At 44.4% G+C, this 16,446-nt stretch overlaps 1 protein-coding gene across 2 annotated transcripts in view; it reads left to right on the top strand.

Moving 5' to 3' along the window:
- The window catches only part of TAB1 (TGF-beta activated kinase 1 (MAP3K7) binding protein 1), a 35,556-nt gene continuing 19,110 nt past the window's right edge, over positions 1–16,446 (top strand). For both annotated transcript variants that reach the window (XM_053585995.1, XM_053585994.1), the window contains exon 1: positions 1–189. In XM_053585995.1, the coding sequence (XP_053441970.1) occupies positions 157–189 (33 nt within the window). In that variant the 5' untranslated portion in view covers positions 1–156. The remainder of the gene's footprint in view (positions 190–16,446) is intronic.

Here is a 16,446-nt window from a genome sequence, read left to right as displayed (position 1 = left end):
CAAGTTCCGCTACGGTTCTCAGTCCTCTTCGGCCGTCGGGTGGCGCTGGGCGCATGCTCCCTGGCCTCAGGTCCTCCACCGCTCCTTCGGGCCGCTCTAGCCGCCCTTCTCACTGCTCTGTCGGGAGGCGGGAGCGCCCGCCGTGGTCCCTCCAAGATGGCGGCGCAGAGGAGGAGCCTGTTGCAGAGTGTGAGGAACCGGCCCGCTCTTTGGTGCAGGGGTTAGGAGCCTGGGTGGGGAGGGATGGCTGTCGGTTCAGGAACGGCTCCCTCTCCGCTTTTGGACTGCTTCTGTGGCGGGATGTGACCGCCGCCCTCCTCTCTCGGACTAGCCTCTCATTCCCGAGGCCCGGCGCCTGTCGGGAATGAGGGGGCTTGGGAAGAGTTTCGTCCCGTGCGTGCGCGCTGCCTGGCCGGCCCTGCGGTGGTCAAGGGCGCGGGGACTGCTGGCTGCTCGACTGGCACCTCGACCAGGTGTTGAGGGTGGGAGCCTCCTGCAGCCAGAAGGGAACGTGGCGCGGCAGTGGCGCCAGCCCAGGTAGTGAGCCCACCGCGGGACCGAGCAGTCGTATAATAATAATAATAGCACCATCCACTTGTGTACCGCTTATTGTATCTCAGCCATTGTGCTATTAGTTTTACATTTGTAAATTTAATTTTCGCAACAGCCCATTAGATAGGTTCTATAGTTATTCCTATTTTTACAAACTGAGTTACTGACCCTTGGTCATTTGCCCAAGGCCACACAACTGGTTAGTGTCAGCATTAAAACTAGACAATCCGAATCCAGAAACCTCATTCGTCTCTAGGCTGTACCGAAGGAATAGAGAGTGGTGGCCTCTGGGTTATAGTCCTGGCTCTAACTCCTTCAGTTGTGTCTCCTTCAGCCTCAGTTGCTGAATGACAACTCTGACTGTGTCTCCTTCAGCCTCAGTTGCTTTCAAAGGGAGTGGGAGGATTGTCTGGAGACTCACCCCTAGCCCCAGTCTGGACCCTCATAGTTTGACGCTGTCTTTCAGCCCAGCATCCTTCTGACGTGCAGATGCACATAGATGCCCATACATGTTAGCACTGTGGCCTACCCTGATCTGCCAGTGTAGGGTGCTGGTCTCCTGGGTCCTATGGATTTGTCTGGTTCCTGTGCTAGAAAGTAACAGCCGTGTGTGGTGGCTTACTGACTGAAATCCCAACACTTTGGGCGGGGCTGAGGTGGAAGGATCGCTTGAGCCTGGGCACCACAGGGAGGTCTTGTCTCTATAAAAAATAAGAAAACTAGGCTTGGTGCATGCCTGTGGTCTCAGCTGTTCAGGAAGCTGAGGCAGGAGGATCATTAGAGCAAAAAAAAAAAAAAAAAAATGCAAGGTACAAGGCAAGGGAAAGGGATGTCTACACAAGGCCCCTCCTGCCCTTGTGATGATCTGCACATCCCTTCTCACAGGGTGTCCAAGTGTCCAAGCAGCTGGAACACCAGCATTCAGCAGATGTTTATGAGAGCTGCCAGTCTGTGGCTACTGGTCCTGGGAGTGTGAAGATCATTGAGGCATGGTGCCCACCCTTGTGATTGAAGTCTTGTTTGGGAGGAGGAGCATATATCACTAGTACAATGTGTGAGGCACATTCATGTTTATGTGTACCTGTGTTAGGATCCCTGGGCAGGTAGCGGAGAACTTCAGAGGCTTTGAGGGACAGTAGGAGTTTGCCAGGCAAAAGGGAGGAGGGACATTGCGAGAGGACATCTGTTTAAATGTGTTTGTGTAGTGTTCATGAGCCTTCATGGACTATGTTATATACAATTGGTACTCCAAATCTGTGTGTTGAGGGCCTGTGGAGCAGCTTAATTTGACCAGGTCAGAGGGGGTGACGGGCTTACAGTAGTGCTGAAGATCGCCTGATATAGTACTTGCAAGGGTGTGCTGAGATCAGCTGGTAGACACTTGGTGGAATGTTATACCCAGCAATGTAATACAAGTAAGTTTGATGTGTTCAAAGAACTTAGGCCTTTTAGTCTATTAAAACAGAGTATGAATCCCATATGACTTTGGGCTTAGTCATTACCTGAGCCTCAGTTTCCCTAATCTGAGAGGACTTTTGGGAGTATTGTTAGTATTAAATGAACTGTTATACTGGTAGCCTGGCATGGTCACACTCTAGCCATGAACTTATACCTTCAGTTCTGCTGTAAGTCAACATCTGCTGTTCATTCCTTCAAATGTTGCTGAATTCTTACTATGTGGCAGGCACCTTGTAGGTACAGGGGACACTGCTTTTGTGAGGCTTATGATATAGTAAGGAAAACAGTGAACAATGAACAAATGCAGATTATGTATGCTTTAATAATATCTAAACTACAGCATTCAGTGGTGCTTTGAGGAATAGTCTGGATTCACACAGAGTGGTGGAGGGGCCATTTTGGACAGGGTGCTGGGGAAGGCTTCTATATTTGATGAATTGAAGTGGGGGCTGCAGTGTGTGTTTCAGCCCAAGAAAGCAGGGGCTGTAAAGGCCTGCCTATTTCAGGAGCCCCTTTTATGGCTGGAGTGGAATTCTGTGAGGAAAAGTGATTAGTGGCCAAGGTCCAAGGGAGCTGGGGGGCATGTTTGGCTTTTTTTTTTTTTTATCCTGTTATGGACTCTGGATTCCATTCTGAGTGTGATGTGAAGCTTCTGGGTGTTTTGAGTTAGGACCTTATGAGATCTAATTTATGATTGGAGAAAGATACTCTGTTGAGTTTGAGTGGTTAGGGCTAAAGTCTGGGAACTGCTAAGTGACTCCTAAATTCATCCAGGTGGGCAATGGCAGTGACCTGGCCAGGGTGACAGCAGAGAATTGGGTGAGAAATGTCATTGTGGCTGTATTTTGGAGGAAGAGCTTATGTGATTTGCTGCTGGATTAGATGTGGGTGCACAGCAGAGCAAGAAGAATCAAAGACCCCAGAGTTTTGATTTGAACAGCAGTGGTACCATTTACTGAGCTGGGGAACCCTGGAAGAACAGCACCTTGGGAGTAGGGAGAGTCAAGTGTTTGATTTTGCCTGAACTAGTACTTAATTACAAAAAAGAAAATCAAGTCAAAATCAATTTTTCTTAAACTTAGACATATCCTGAACAGTTATATCTAAGAAATCACAGATGGTTGGCTGTATATTTTTTCTGAAAGTTATTAAAGTAAATATGTAGCCACTAAAATAAAAATATCCAGGCTCGGCACCCATAGCACAGTGGTTACAGCACCAGCCACGTACACTGTGTCTGGAGGGTTCGAACCCAGCCCAGGCCAGCAAAACAACGATGACAACTGCAACAAAAAATAGCTGGGCGTTGTGGCTGGCACCTGTAGTCCTAGCTACTTGGGAGGCTGAGACAAGAGAATCGCTTAAGCCCAAGAGTTTAAGGTTGCCGTGAGCTGTGACGCCACGGCACTCTACCGAGGGCAACATAGTGAGACTCTGTCTCAAAAAAAATAAAAATATCCATTAGACCAGTGGTGGGGAACCTTTTTTTTTGTTGGAAGGCCACATTAATTTAACTGTAATCAAATAAGGTCACATTAAAGAACCTTCAATTAGATATACTTTTTATTTTTGGAGTCAGTCTCACTTTGTCACCCTTGGTAGAGTGCCATGGCATCATAGCTCTCAGCAACCTCATACTCTTGCGCTCAAGTGATTCTCTTGCCTCAGCCTCCCAAGTAGCTGGGACTACAGGCACGTACCACAATGCCTGGCTATTTTTAGAGACAAGGTCTTGCTCTGACTCAGGCTGATCTCAAACCTGTGAGCTCAGGCAGTCTACTCACCTCGGCCTCCCAGAGTGCTAAGATTACAGGCACGAGCCACTGCACCTGGCTAGATACACTTTTAAATGTGTATTATTTTGTTAAAATCTACTATATACTTAATAATAAAAAAACTGAAAACGATTTTTTAATTTTAAACTTAGCTAACCTTTTAATGACCGTTGTATCTGCTTCTTGTTGGATAGCATTTGAATATTTGGTTGCACCATGCAGGTCCACAGTTTCACCTGACCCTCTAGATAGGTATCGGTCCTTTGTGACCTTAGGGCGTCTTGATTTGGGTTAGATAGGAGAATGTAGGTTCACAGTATGAAGTGGTTGAAAAGCAAGAAAGCATTTGGGGGCATGGGTATTCTACTGCATCTTTCCATATTTCAAAGCATCAACAATGACTTTACAATGTTATCTATTGAGAGCTCAGTCAACTCCATCTGTAGTTCTTCAGGTGCCTTGGTGATATCAACTAGGAGTGTCTGAAAGGCTAATTTGAAGATGATTCATGATTCTCAAAGTCAGTGAACTTTTCATTGTATTCTTCAATTAATAGTTCTGTGTATTCTTCAGATGATTTACATATATTATCCTGCTCGTCAGTGACCTTTGCTAACTGGGGAAAATATTTATCCAAAATTTCCTTTTGAAGAAGAAGTATTTTGAAAAACGATATCAAAGATATCTTCTTTTGGAATGCTTGCATCTTTTTACCACATACCACATTTAGACTTAGTTTTACCTTGCAAAGAAATGTTCAAGTTTTTTTTTTTTTTTTTTTTTTTTGTAGAGACAGAGTCTCACTCTACCGCCCTCGGGTAGAGTGCTGTGGCGTCACACGGCTCACAGCAACCTCTAACTCTTGGGCTTAGGCAATTCTTTGCCTCAGTCTCTGGAGCAGCTGGGACTACAGGCGCCCACCACAACGCCCGGCTATTTTTTTGTTGGAGTTTGGCCGGGGCTGGGTTTGAACCCGCCACCCTCGGCACATGGGGCTGGCGCCCTACTCACTGAGCCACAGGCGCCGCCCTGTTCAAGTTGTTTTGATTTGACATGGTATTACACAGAAATGAATGCTGCATTCCTTTAGAAATCTTCCAATATTCACATTGATGAGTTTGTTTTCCATACAATTTAACTATATTTTCCTTTTTTTTTTTGAGACAGAGTCTCAAGCTTTTTCCCTGGTTAAAGTGCTATAGCGTCATAGCTCACAGCAACTTTGAACTCTTGGGCTCTAGCGATCTTCTTGCCTCAGTTTTTTCTTTCTTTTCTTTTCTTTTTTTTTTTCTATTTTTAGTAGAGACAGGGTCTTGCTTTTTGCTCAGGTTGGTCTTGAACTTACGAGCTCAAGCAACCCACTTTAGCCTCCCAGAGTGCTAGGATTGCAAGTGTGAGCCACCGCACCTGGCATAACTGTATGTTCTGCAGAGAACATTTTGGCTAACACCTGTCATCCTTTGCCCCCGTTGACTTCCTTGTTCTCTAGCCTGTCCCCACAAACACCTGTCCCTACGGTAGCCAAACCACTTTAAAATAAGGCAAATCTGCAAATCCACAAATCCACAGTGAAACCACGTTGTTCAACTTTAGCATGTTATGAAACTGAATATAGCTGTGTTGTACTGAATGTAATTAGCCCTAACCCTAACTCACTTAAAATAGTACCTTTAGCATAGAGATTTTGTTTTGATACCAGATAACTTGAAAAGAAATGAGAACATCTGGATCTGTTAATACTTTTTAAAATAAACCCTTCGTGTTTTCCTGCCATGGAAGGTTACCACCTTTACATACACTTACTAAATTTACCAAATTCAGTCCAGCTTCATGACATTTATCTTGAAAATTGTCGAAGATATCTGTTTCCTATATTCTGTTTGCAATAGTGTCCAAAGCAAGTAACTCTTCAACTTTCATACTTATACCTGAATGAAGTACAAAAAGACAGTTGATTCATCCAAAGCAATTGAATAATATATGTTTTCCTTTTGAAATATTGCATGAAAGTTGTTGTATTAAGTTGAAGGCTATTTCATGCTGCCGATCAGTTATGGTTCTCCTTGAAAGAGGCAGTTCTTTGTGTGTTGAAACATGATCAGGGTCTAAGCATCCTACAACTTAGACAATGCATTCTTTCACAATCTCTACATCACTGAATGGTTTCCCCTTTTCCCTGAGTGTAGAAGCTATTTTATAAGTTGCCTTAGTGGCATTATTTCCAGGTCCTATTGCTTTTTGAAAGCATTATCTTTGCTTTCACTTCTGCTTTACATCTTTTAATTTTTACAATATAACCTTCCATGCCTCTCTCTAATTTAAAATATTTGTGTTCCTTATGAGTGTTATAGTGTTGAGCACTGAATTTCTTCTTTTTTTTTTATGATCTGAAGAGAAAGCTTTATTTGATCTGAAGAGAAACCAAAGTATGAATTTCTTTTTTTTTTTTTTTCTGTAGAGACAGAGTCTCACTGTACCGCCCTCAGATAGAGTGCCGTGGCGTCACACGGCTCACAGCAACCTCTAACTCTTGGGTTTACGCAATTCTCCTGCCTCAGCCTCCCGAGCAGCTGGGACTACAGGCGCCCGCCACAACACCTGGCTATTTTTCTGTTGCAGTTTGGCCGGGGCTGGGTCTGAACCCGCCACCCTCAGCATATGGGGCCGGCGCCCTACTCACTGAGCCACAGGCGCCGCCCTGAATTTCTTTTTTATTTATTTTATTTCTTTTTATTTTTTTAGAGACGGAGTCTCATTTGGTCGCCCTCGGTAGATTGCTGTGGTGTCTCAGCTCACAGCAACTTCCAGCTCCCGGGCTTAGGTGATTTTTCCTGCCTTGGCCTCCTGAATAGCTGGAACTATAGGCACCTGCCACAATGCCCAGCTATTTTTTTGTTGCAGTTTGGCCGGGGCAAGTGGGGTTCGAACCTGCCACCCTCGTTATGTGGGGCCAGCACCCTACTCAATGAGCCATAGGTGCTGCCCAAGTATGAATTTCTTTAACATTGATATTGCAGTGTCACAAAGCAAGCAAATCATCTTTATTTATTTATTTATTTATTTTTTTTTTTGCAGTTTTTGTCCAGGGCTGGGTTTGAACCCGCCACCTCTGGCATATGGGGCAAACGCCCGACTCCTTTGAGCCACAGGCGCTGTCCTATCTTTATTTATTTTTTTAAGACAAAATCTCACTCTGTTTCCCTGGGTAGAGTGCTATGGTGTCATTGTACAGCAACTTCAAACTCTTGGGCTCAGGGTAGAGTGCTATGATGTCATTGTACAGCAACTTCAAACTCTTGGGCTCAGGGTAGAGTGCTATGGTGTCATTGTACAGCAACTTCAAACTCTTGGGCTCAAGCTATCCTCCTGCTTCAGCCTTCTGAGTAATTGGGATTACAGGTACATGATAGATCCTGGCTAGTTTTTCTCTTTTTAGTAGAGATGGGGGTCTTGCTCTTGCTCAGGCTGGTCTCAAGCAGTCCACCCACTTCAGTGCTAGAATTACAGGCTTGAGCCACCACACCTGGCAAGTCACCTTATTTTTAAAATAAAGATAATATTGCAATTCCAATCTTATTATTAAAAAATTTCTTTTCAGCGGCACCCATAGCTCAGTGGATAGGGCGCTGGCCACATACACCAAGGCTGGCAGGTTGGAACCCAGCCCGGACCAGCTAAACAACAGTGACAACTGTAAAAAAATACCTGGGCATTGTGGTGGGCGACTGTAATCCCAGCTACTTTGGGAGGCTGAGATAAGGGAATCACTTAATCCCAAGAGCTGGAGGTTGCTGTGAGCTGTGATGCCACAGCACACTACTAAGGGTGACATAGACTCTGTCTCAGAAAAAATTCTTTTTCTTTTTTTCCTTCAGTGTTCTCTTGCTCTTTTTGACATGATAAGCTATTAAGCAGACAGAATTAAAAGATACTGTTGAGCTGTGCAGCTTTTCACAAATTTCAGTTCAAACAGCAACACAGTGCACCGTTGTCAAAAGCTGATAACAGACTAATGTACTCGACCCTCATAAACTCTTGCCAGCTAGCCTTGTGTGGGAGTGGCGCCAGTCAGGGGAAGTTAGAGCTAAATCACGAGCATAGGCTTAGTGGTTAGGGTGCCAGCCACATGCACCGGGGCTGGCAGATTTGAGCCTGGCCTGGGCCTGCTAAACAATGACAATAACAAAAACTAGCCGGGCATTGTGGCGGGAACCTGTAGTCCCAGCTACTTGGGAGGCTGATGCAAGAGAATTGCTTAAGTCCAAGAGTTTGAGGTTGCTGTGAGCTGTGACATCATGGCACTCTACCAAGTGTGACATAGTGAGACTCTGTGTAAAAACAGATAAATAAGTAAAATAAATAACACACTTAAATCATGAGCATAGCAGCCACCAGTTGAGCCCTTATGGCCTACTAATGTTTTAATTATGTCCATCAATCTGGGAGGACTATTTTGTTTAACTTATTTTATTCTTTGGTATTTTTAATACATTTTAAAAATAAAAGTACAAAAGATGAGTAAACACATGTTAATAAAAATGAAAGGATTTATTCTGTAAAACTTGGATTTAGTCAAAGGCTGCACTTAAGGACCTGGAAGGCCGCATGTGGCCTTAAGACCATAGGCTCCTGTCCTTGGATTAGACAGACCATCACCTATACCCATGTGATAACGCCCAGCTCCTGCTCTAGCACACAGGAAGTGCCCACAATTATTAGTGGCCCTTTTAAGAATGAGCTCCAATGGGATGGCTTGGCACCCGTAGCTCAGTGAGTAGGGCGCCAGCCACATACACCAAGGCTGATGTGTTCGAGCCCGGCCTGGGCCTGCTAAAACAACAATAACAACTGCAACCAAAAACTACCCAGGCGTTGTGGCAGGCGCCTGTAGTCCCACCTACTCGGGAGGATGAGGCAAGGGAATCACTTAAGCCCAAGAGTTTGAGGTTGCTGTGAGCTGTGATGGCACGGCATTCTACTGAGGGCTTCATTGTGAGACTCTGTCTCAAGAAAAAAAAAGAAAACTGCAATGAGAAGTGGGAGCCAGGAGTGTAGTGGGTGTCAGGGATAGCAGGAGGTATCAGGGCCTTGTGAGCTTTTTGTTTCTGTTTTTTAGAGACAGAGTCTCACTTTATCGTCCTCGGTAGAGTGCTGTGCCATCACAGCTCACAGCAACCTCCAATTCCTGGGCTTAAGAGATTCTCTTGCCGGGCGGCGCCTGTGGCTCAGTCAGTAAGGCGCCGGCCCCATATACCGAGGGTGGCGGGTTCAAACCCGGCCCCGGCTGAGCTGCAAAACCAAAAAATAGCCGGGCATTGTGGCGGGCGCCTGTAGTCCCAGCTACTCAGGAGGCTGAGGCAAGAGAATCACTTAAGCCCAGGAGTTGGAGGTTGCTGTGAGCTATGTGATGCCACGGCGCTCTACCGAGGGCCATAAAGTGAGACTCTGTCTCTACAAAAAAAAAAAAAAAAGAGATTCTCTTGCCTCAGCCTCCTGAGGGGCTGGGACTACAGGCGCCTGCCAGAACTCCCGGCTTTTTTTTTTTTCCAGTTTGGCCAAGGCTGGTTCTAACTCACCACCCTCAGTATATGGGGCAGGCACCCTACCCACTGAGCCACAGGCGCTGCCTTGTTGTAAGCTTTTTGGAGAGAAAGAACTGCTGTCTCCCATGCTAAGCCATCATCCTGGGGGGTATCATTCTCACTTTCTGAGCTTTCTTTTTGCCTCTGTGGATTTTGGGAACTTTCACCACAAAAACACTCACCCTTTTCTTTTTTTTTTTTTTTGGCCGGGGCCGGGTTTGAACCCGCCACCCTCGGTATATGGGGCCGGTGCCTTACCCACTGAGCCACAGGTGCCACCCAACACTCAGCCTTTTCATATCATAATTAGATATTCAAGAAGTAGCCTGAACTCGGAACCGGGCTTTGCCCAGTTCTGCTGCCCAGGAGTTAGAGAATGAGTCTGTGTGGGGGCCTTTCATGAACTATTTTTTTTCTTTTTTCATAAACTATTTTTAACACATGTATGTCAGGAGCTAATGTATATGTGCACAAAGTGTTTGTAAAGCCCCTAATTGCTTAAATGCAGTTTTTGTACCAAGACATGAATTTTGGAAACTAGGTAGTGCTTTTTATTTGTTTTGAGGCAAGGTCTCACTGTCGCCCAGGTTAGACTGTAGTGGCATCATCATAGCTCACTGCACCCTCAAGCTCCTAGGCTCAAGCAATCCTTCCACCTTTGCCTCCCAAAGTGCTGAGATTACAGGCACGATCCACCTCATCCAGTAGGCCTTTTGAAACAGTCCTTTCTTACTGTATTTTCTGTTAACTTTCTTGTGAACAATTAATTCTTAAAACATGAAAGAGTTAAAGTCCTGTGTGTTCATTGTCCTGTGTATTTAAATGGCTCTGCAGTAAGGCTGTGGTGAGTGTGAGACGCCCCCTTCTCAGCTTCTAGCACACTCAGGCTTCCTGCGCTGAAGCGCCACTTGCTGCTTGTGCTGGCAGTCCTGGCATTTGGGGGTGTGGGAGAAAGTATGCATCAGTGTGTGCAGGGGTGGAGCGGTGGGTGGTTTGTGTGAGTAGAAAATACGTGACCTTTCCGAAAATGTTTCAGAAATGTGGAGGAAGGAAGCGAGAGACTTGGCAGTCTGGTAGGTTTTAATAGAATAAGAAGGGATGTTTGGTGTAGATAATCTCCCATGGAGATAGAAAGAGGTGAGAGAATATGATCAAAGCTCACTCACAGGCAGTGTGAAGGTTATTTCAGGTGCACTGGTAAAATTAGAGGGGACCAGCTGCTGGTCTCACCCTGGTAGAACCTCCTGGAATTATCTGGCCACTTGTTATTGAGTCAGTCTGAAATGCTGTGGGGCAGTACATCCCAGGCAGGGCCTTCCACTGAAGGAGCACCCAGACTGTATGAGAAACGCCCATAAGTCACTGATTCTAAGACATCATTATTTTAAGGACATTTTAAAATAATGGTATTTTGTATTCTGCTGAGAAAGAAAATTCACCAGTAATTAACATGTAACATACCAACTCTAGAGGTGTTAAAATGTGGAAAATGTAGGTCTTCAAATCAGTGAAATAAGGTAGCTAATTAACAACGCCAGGCTATAGTGTGAGGGTTGCCTCATAGCAACTTGATTAATGGACAGTGAGTGGGATGCTAAGGCCACTGGGACAGGGCCCATAGCCTTGGGCAGTGTTTTCCTAGAAACTGAGACACATACAATGAGGTGATTTGGGATACGTTAGTTACAAATTGTGAGCTAGTTATGCATTGTCAGTTGTCCTTTTTAATTTTTTTTGAGACAGAGTCTCACTGCATCCCTTGGTGCTGCAGCAACCTCAAACTCCTGGACTTAAGCAGTTCTCTTGCCTCAGCCTCCCAAGTAGCTGGAACTACAGGCGCCCGCCACAACGCCCAACTATTTCTTTGTTGCAGTTGTCATTGTTGTTTAGCTGGCCCGGGCCAGGCTCACTTGAGCTACAGGCGCCAAGTCTGTCTTTCAAACTTTCTAATATTTCATAATAAAAAGAGAAAGACTTTGTTTGATCCTCGTATTTCCTTAACACCTTTCTGGTACTTGCTGATCTCCCTTTTTTGTTAATGTAGAATAGGGCTCCAGCTTAGAGTCTGTAGTCTGCAGTAGGTTCAGCTAGAATTGGATAACCTTGTTTTGTTTTCATTTTTTATTATCTTCTAGATATAGCAAGTAATACTGGTTTTCTACCATATAATTAATACTAAAAAAGTTTACACTCAAAATGAAATCATTTGCGCAAAGGAGAATGTGGCAATTTAAAGATAAAATATGAAGTGGGTAATTCCTTAAAGGGATGAGTGGATGACTGAGGTTTGGGGAAAACCTGCTCATTGGTTTGAGCAGGGCCTTTGAGTAGGGACAGGGCTTGGGAGGACAGAAAAGGGCGGGCCTTGCTCGCTGTGGATGCTTTTAAAGGAGCTCTTTGGGTACTTTTTTTTTCTTAATTTTTCTTTCTTTATTTTAATTGAAGGACAAGGCAGATTGGCCAGGAATTTAATGTTTAAAGACTGCCTAGGTAAAATGAATAGAACTTTGCTCAGCAAGATGCAGGTACATAAATAGCTAGTTTGTTGTGAAGTGTGTGCTTGTGTCTGTGACTGTACATCTGGGGTCAGGAGCCTCTTCATTTTAGGCCTCCACAATACATTGGGCTTTTCTTCCTTTTTTTTTTTTTATTAAATCATAACTGTGTACATTAATGCAATCATGGAGTATAATGTGCTGGTTTTATATACAATTTGAAATATTTTCTTTTTTGTTGTTGTAGAGACAGAGTCTCACTGTACCGCCCTTGGGTAGAGTGCCGTGGCGTCACACAGCTCACAGCAACCTCTAACTCTTGGGCTTACATGATTCTCCTTGCCTCAGCCTCCCGAGCAGCTGGGACTACAGGCACCCGCCACAACGCCGGCTATTTTTTTTTGTTGTTGTTGCACTTTGGCCGGGGCTAGGTTTGAACCCGCCACCCTCGGCATATGGGGCCGGCGCCCTACTCACTGAGCCACAGGCGCCGCCCTACAATTTGAAATATTTTCATCAAACTGGTTAACATAGCCTTCATGGCATTTTCTTAGTTATTGTGTTAAGACATTTATATTCTACACTTAGTAAATTTCACATGTATCCTTGTAAGATGTTACCATAGGTGTGGTCCTGCCAATTACCTTCCGTACATCGGGCTTTTCAAGGGAGGCAAATGCTTGGTGAGATGTTAGTTCCCTCCTGTGTTTGGTGCGGACACCTACCTCCTGCCAGACATGGGTCAGCTACCCATGCTCTTTGTTCTGGTCACAGTTTTTTAGAAGCCATTTGGAATGCCGTGTAAAAGGCCTTATCTGCACAAGATAGACAGCTGAGCGAGACTGTTAATCTGTGAAATGGTGAGGATCAAAACTATGTCAACAGTCTGCAAGGCTGGGATGAAAGCATTAAGATATAATCTGACCGATACAAATTTAGGTTTAAAAAAAATCTGCAGGTGTTCTGGGGAGACTGACATGGGAAAACCTCATAGGAAAGAGACTTTGTTACAAAGTATTTGTTGACAGCCAGGGGGAGTTTTCAGGTTCAGGCTGGATGCCCATCTTTTATTGAGGTATATGAAGATGATTGTTTTCTTGAGCTGATTTTCTATCCTGGTACCTACCCAATTTCTTTTATTGTTTTAGTTAGTTTTTCATTGCTTTTTTTTTTCTTTCTTTCTTTTTCTTTTTTTGAGACAGAGTCTTACTCTGTCACCTTGGCTAGAATGCAGTGGCATCATTATACAAGGTCAGACACTTAAGTTCACAAAGTCATCCTAGAAAAAGTGCTGTGTACCTCATTGCTGAATATGGTCACCTTTGAAGTACTCTCTTGGGAAGCTGTGCACCAATGCCAGTGCCTAGTCCAGTCTTTAAAGCCATTTGGAACTCTTTCTGGAATGACCATCAAAGCCTGTCATCACACTGACAATTAAGTTTGCAAATTCATTCTAGAGAAAGAGCTTTGAAGAGTGGACTAAACGTTGATGTTGGTGCATAGCTTCCCAAAAGGAGTACCTCAAAAGTGACTGTAGTGATATTTAGCAATGAGGTGTGTAACACTTTTTCTAGGATGCATTCACAGACTTAATTGTCTGACCTCACTGCAACCTCAGACTCCCTAGAGTCAAGGGATCCTCCTGCCTTAGTTTTCCGAGTAGCTAGGACTGTAGACATGCCCCATGCCCAGCCAATTTTTTTATTTTTTTGTAGAGATGGGGTCTTGCTCTTGCTCAGGCTAGTCTCAAACTCCTGGCCTCAAGTGATCCACCTGCCTTGGCCTCCCAGAGTGCTAAGATTACAGGTGTGAGCCACCACACCGACCCACATGGATTCTTTAGGGTTTCCAGGTATACTATCATATCAACTGCAAATAGAGATAGCTTTACTTCTTTACTAGTTTTTATGCTCTCATTCTTTTCTCTCTCTGATTTGCCTGTACTGACACCTCCAGTTTGGTGTGAAGTAATAAAGAGAGTAGGCAGCCTTGCTGTGGCCTTGACCTTAATGGAAATGACTCTTCTTTATGTTTCCCCTCTAAGATAGATGTAGTATTAGGATTAACTGAAGTATGTGTGTAATAGTGTGTTCCACAACATCCATCAATTTCTGTTCGCCTGTGTTTTATCAAAAATGAACAAAGATTGTCCTTAGGCAACAGTACTAGAATCTTTACCCATTGACCTAAATGCCAAAAGTAATACAATTCTAAAATACTACTAGTCCAACATTATGAAAAATCAGATTTCCCACAAAAAGCATGTAACACTGTATGACACTAGTCCTAAATACTTACTGGAGAACAAGGCACTTGCTAAGTAGATTGACTGCTGTCATGCACACACGTTTTCTAATTTGGGAGAATTTGTCATCCCCCTATTAACCAAGTATGGCTGCAGTGCCCCGGGGTCAGAACAGCATCAGCCCACATTTGATGGCAGTGTTCTGGGCTCCCATTGTGAAATGCTCTCAGATGAGTTATTTGGTTCCATAGCACACCAGCAAGGCAAGTTCCTCAGTCCCTGAGTTTGTTTCCTTCTTTACTTGTGTAAGACGATATCACTGGCCTTCTTAGTAGTTTATTTCTCATGTTGAATGGGCCTGTAAATTGTTTGGATGATACTTTTTTTTTTTTTTTTTTTGGAAAGATTCAATCCCTGGAAGCCTGTATTTGTCCCTGATGGGAGTTAGATAATGGCAGAGGGCATACTGTGATTATAGCATCGTATTACTCTACATTGGTAGAGTGCCATGGCATCACAGCTCACAGCAACCTCCATCTCCTGGGCTTAGGCGATTCTCTTGCTTCAGCCTCCTAGGCAACAAATTTGTATCGTTCATCTCATGTAAGAGAACAATTTCAATTTATCTTAATCTCATCTTTAATCATAGACAGGGCTCTAGAACATATAAATGTATTTTCCTTCCATGCTTTAAAACACTTGTGGCACCTTGGGGTGCTGATCACTGACTTCTTGGCTCCTCTTTTCAGTAGGAAGACATGGGATACTCCTGACCAAGGAGATGCATTTGTGCTTCTGCGTAATCTTATGGTTTGTTTTTGTTTGTTTGTTTTGAGACAGTTTTACTCTGTTGCCCCAGCTGGGGTGTAGTGGCATCATTTTAGCTCACAGCAATCTCAGGCTCCTGAGCTCAAGTTATCCTCTTGTCTCAAGTCACCTGGGTAGCTGGGACTACAGGTGCCTGTCCCTGTGCTGGCTGTTCTTTCTTTTCTTTTCTTTTCTTTTTTTTTTTTTTGTTGAGACAGAGTTTCACTTTGTTGCCCTCAGTAGAGTGCTATGGCATCACAGCTCACAGCAATCTCCAACTCCTGGGCTTAAGCCATTCTTTTGCCTCAGCCTCCCCAGTAGCTGGGACTATAGGTGCCTGCCACAATGTCCGGCTATTTTTTGTTGCAGTTTGGCTGGGGCCAGGTTTGAACCTGCCACCCTCGGTATATGGGGCCAGTGCCCTACCCACTGAGCCACAGGTGTTGCCCAGGCTATTTTTTCTATTTTTCACAGAGATGGGGTCTTGCTCTTGGTCAGGCTGGTGTCAAACTCTTAAGCTCAAGTGATCCTCCTATCTCAGCCTCCCAGAGTGTTAGAATTACAGGTATGAGCCACTGCGTATGGCAAAAAAAGGTTTGCTTTGCAAAAGACACTATTAAGTGAATAAAATGCCAAGCTATAAATGGGAGAAAATATAGTAGAACCTTTGTAAGTTGACCACCTAAAGGACTGTAACAAACTGGTCAACATATGGAGGGAGTTAACTTAAGGATCTAGGCCTATGGTACTGATATGTACATGTGGTGCATGTCTGATCTGTGAAGGTCAATTTAAGGAGTTGGTCAATGTCAAGAGGTGGTCAACTATGAAGGTTCTAGTATATTTGCAAACCACATACCCAACAGAAGATTTTTATTTATTTTTTATTTATTTATTTTTTTGAGACAGAGCCTCAAGCTGTTGCCCTGGGTAAGTGCCATGGCATCACAGCTCACAGCAAACTTAAACTCCTGGGCTCAAGCAATTCTCCTGCCTCCGCCTCCCAAGTATCTGGGACTACAGGGGCCTGCCACAACACCCGGCTATTTTTTGGTTGCAGCCATGTTTGGTGGTTCTGGGCTAGATTTGAACCCACCAGCTCAGGTGTATGTGGCTGGCGCCTTAGCTGCTTGAGCCACAGGCACCCAACAAAGATTTTTATTCAAAATATGTAAAGAACTCTCAGAACAGGCGGTGCCTGTAGCTCAGTGGGTAGCTACAGTAGTGCCTGTAGCTCACCAGCCACATTCACTGAGGGTGGCAGGTTCAAACTCGGACTGGGCCAGCTAAAAAACAACAATGGCAACTGTAACAAAAAAAAAAATAGCCAGGCATTGTGGCAGGTGCCTATAGTCCCAGCTACTTGGGAGGCTGAGGCAAGGGAATCGCTTAAGTCCCAAGAGTTTGAAGTTGCTATGAGCTGTGATGCCACAGCACTCTACTCAGGGCGACAGCTTGAGACTCTGTCTCAAAAAAAAAAAAAAAAAAAAAGAAAAGAAAAGAAACAACCCACTTTAAAAATGAGCATAAGG

This window comes from Nycticebus coucang, chromosome 3 (genome assembly GCF_027406575.1).
Source record: "Nycticebus coucang isolate mNycCou1 chromosome 3, mNycCou1.pri, whole genome shotgun sequence".
Classification (NCBI taxonomy): Eukaryota; Metazoa; Chordata; class Mammalia; order Primates; family Lorisidae; genus Nycticebus; species Nycticebus coucang.
The sequence above is the reverse complement of the archived record's forward strand: the minus strand, read 5'-3'. Positions and strand labels throughout refer to the sequence as shown.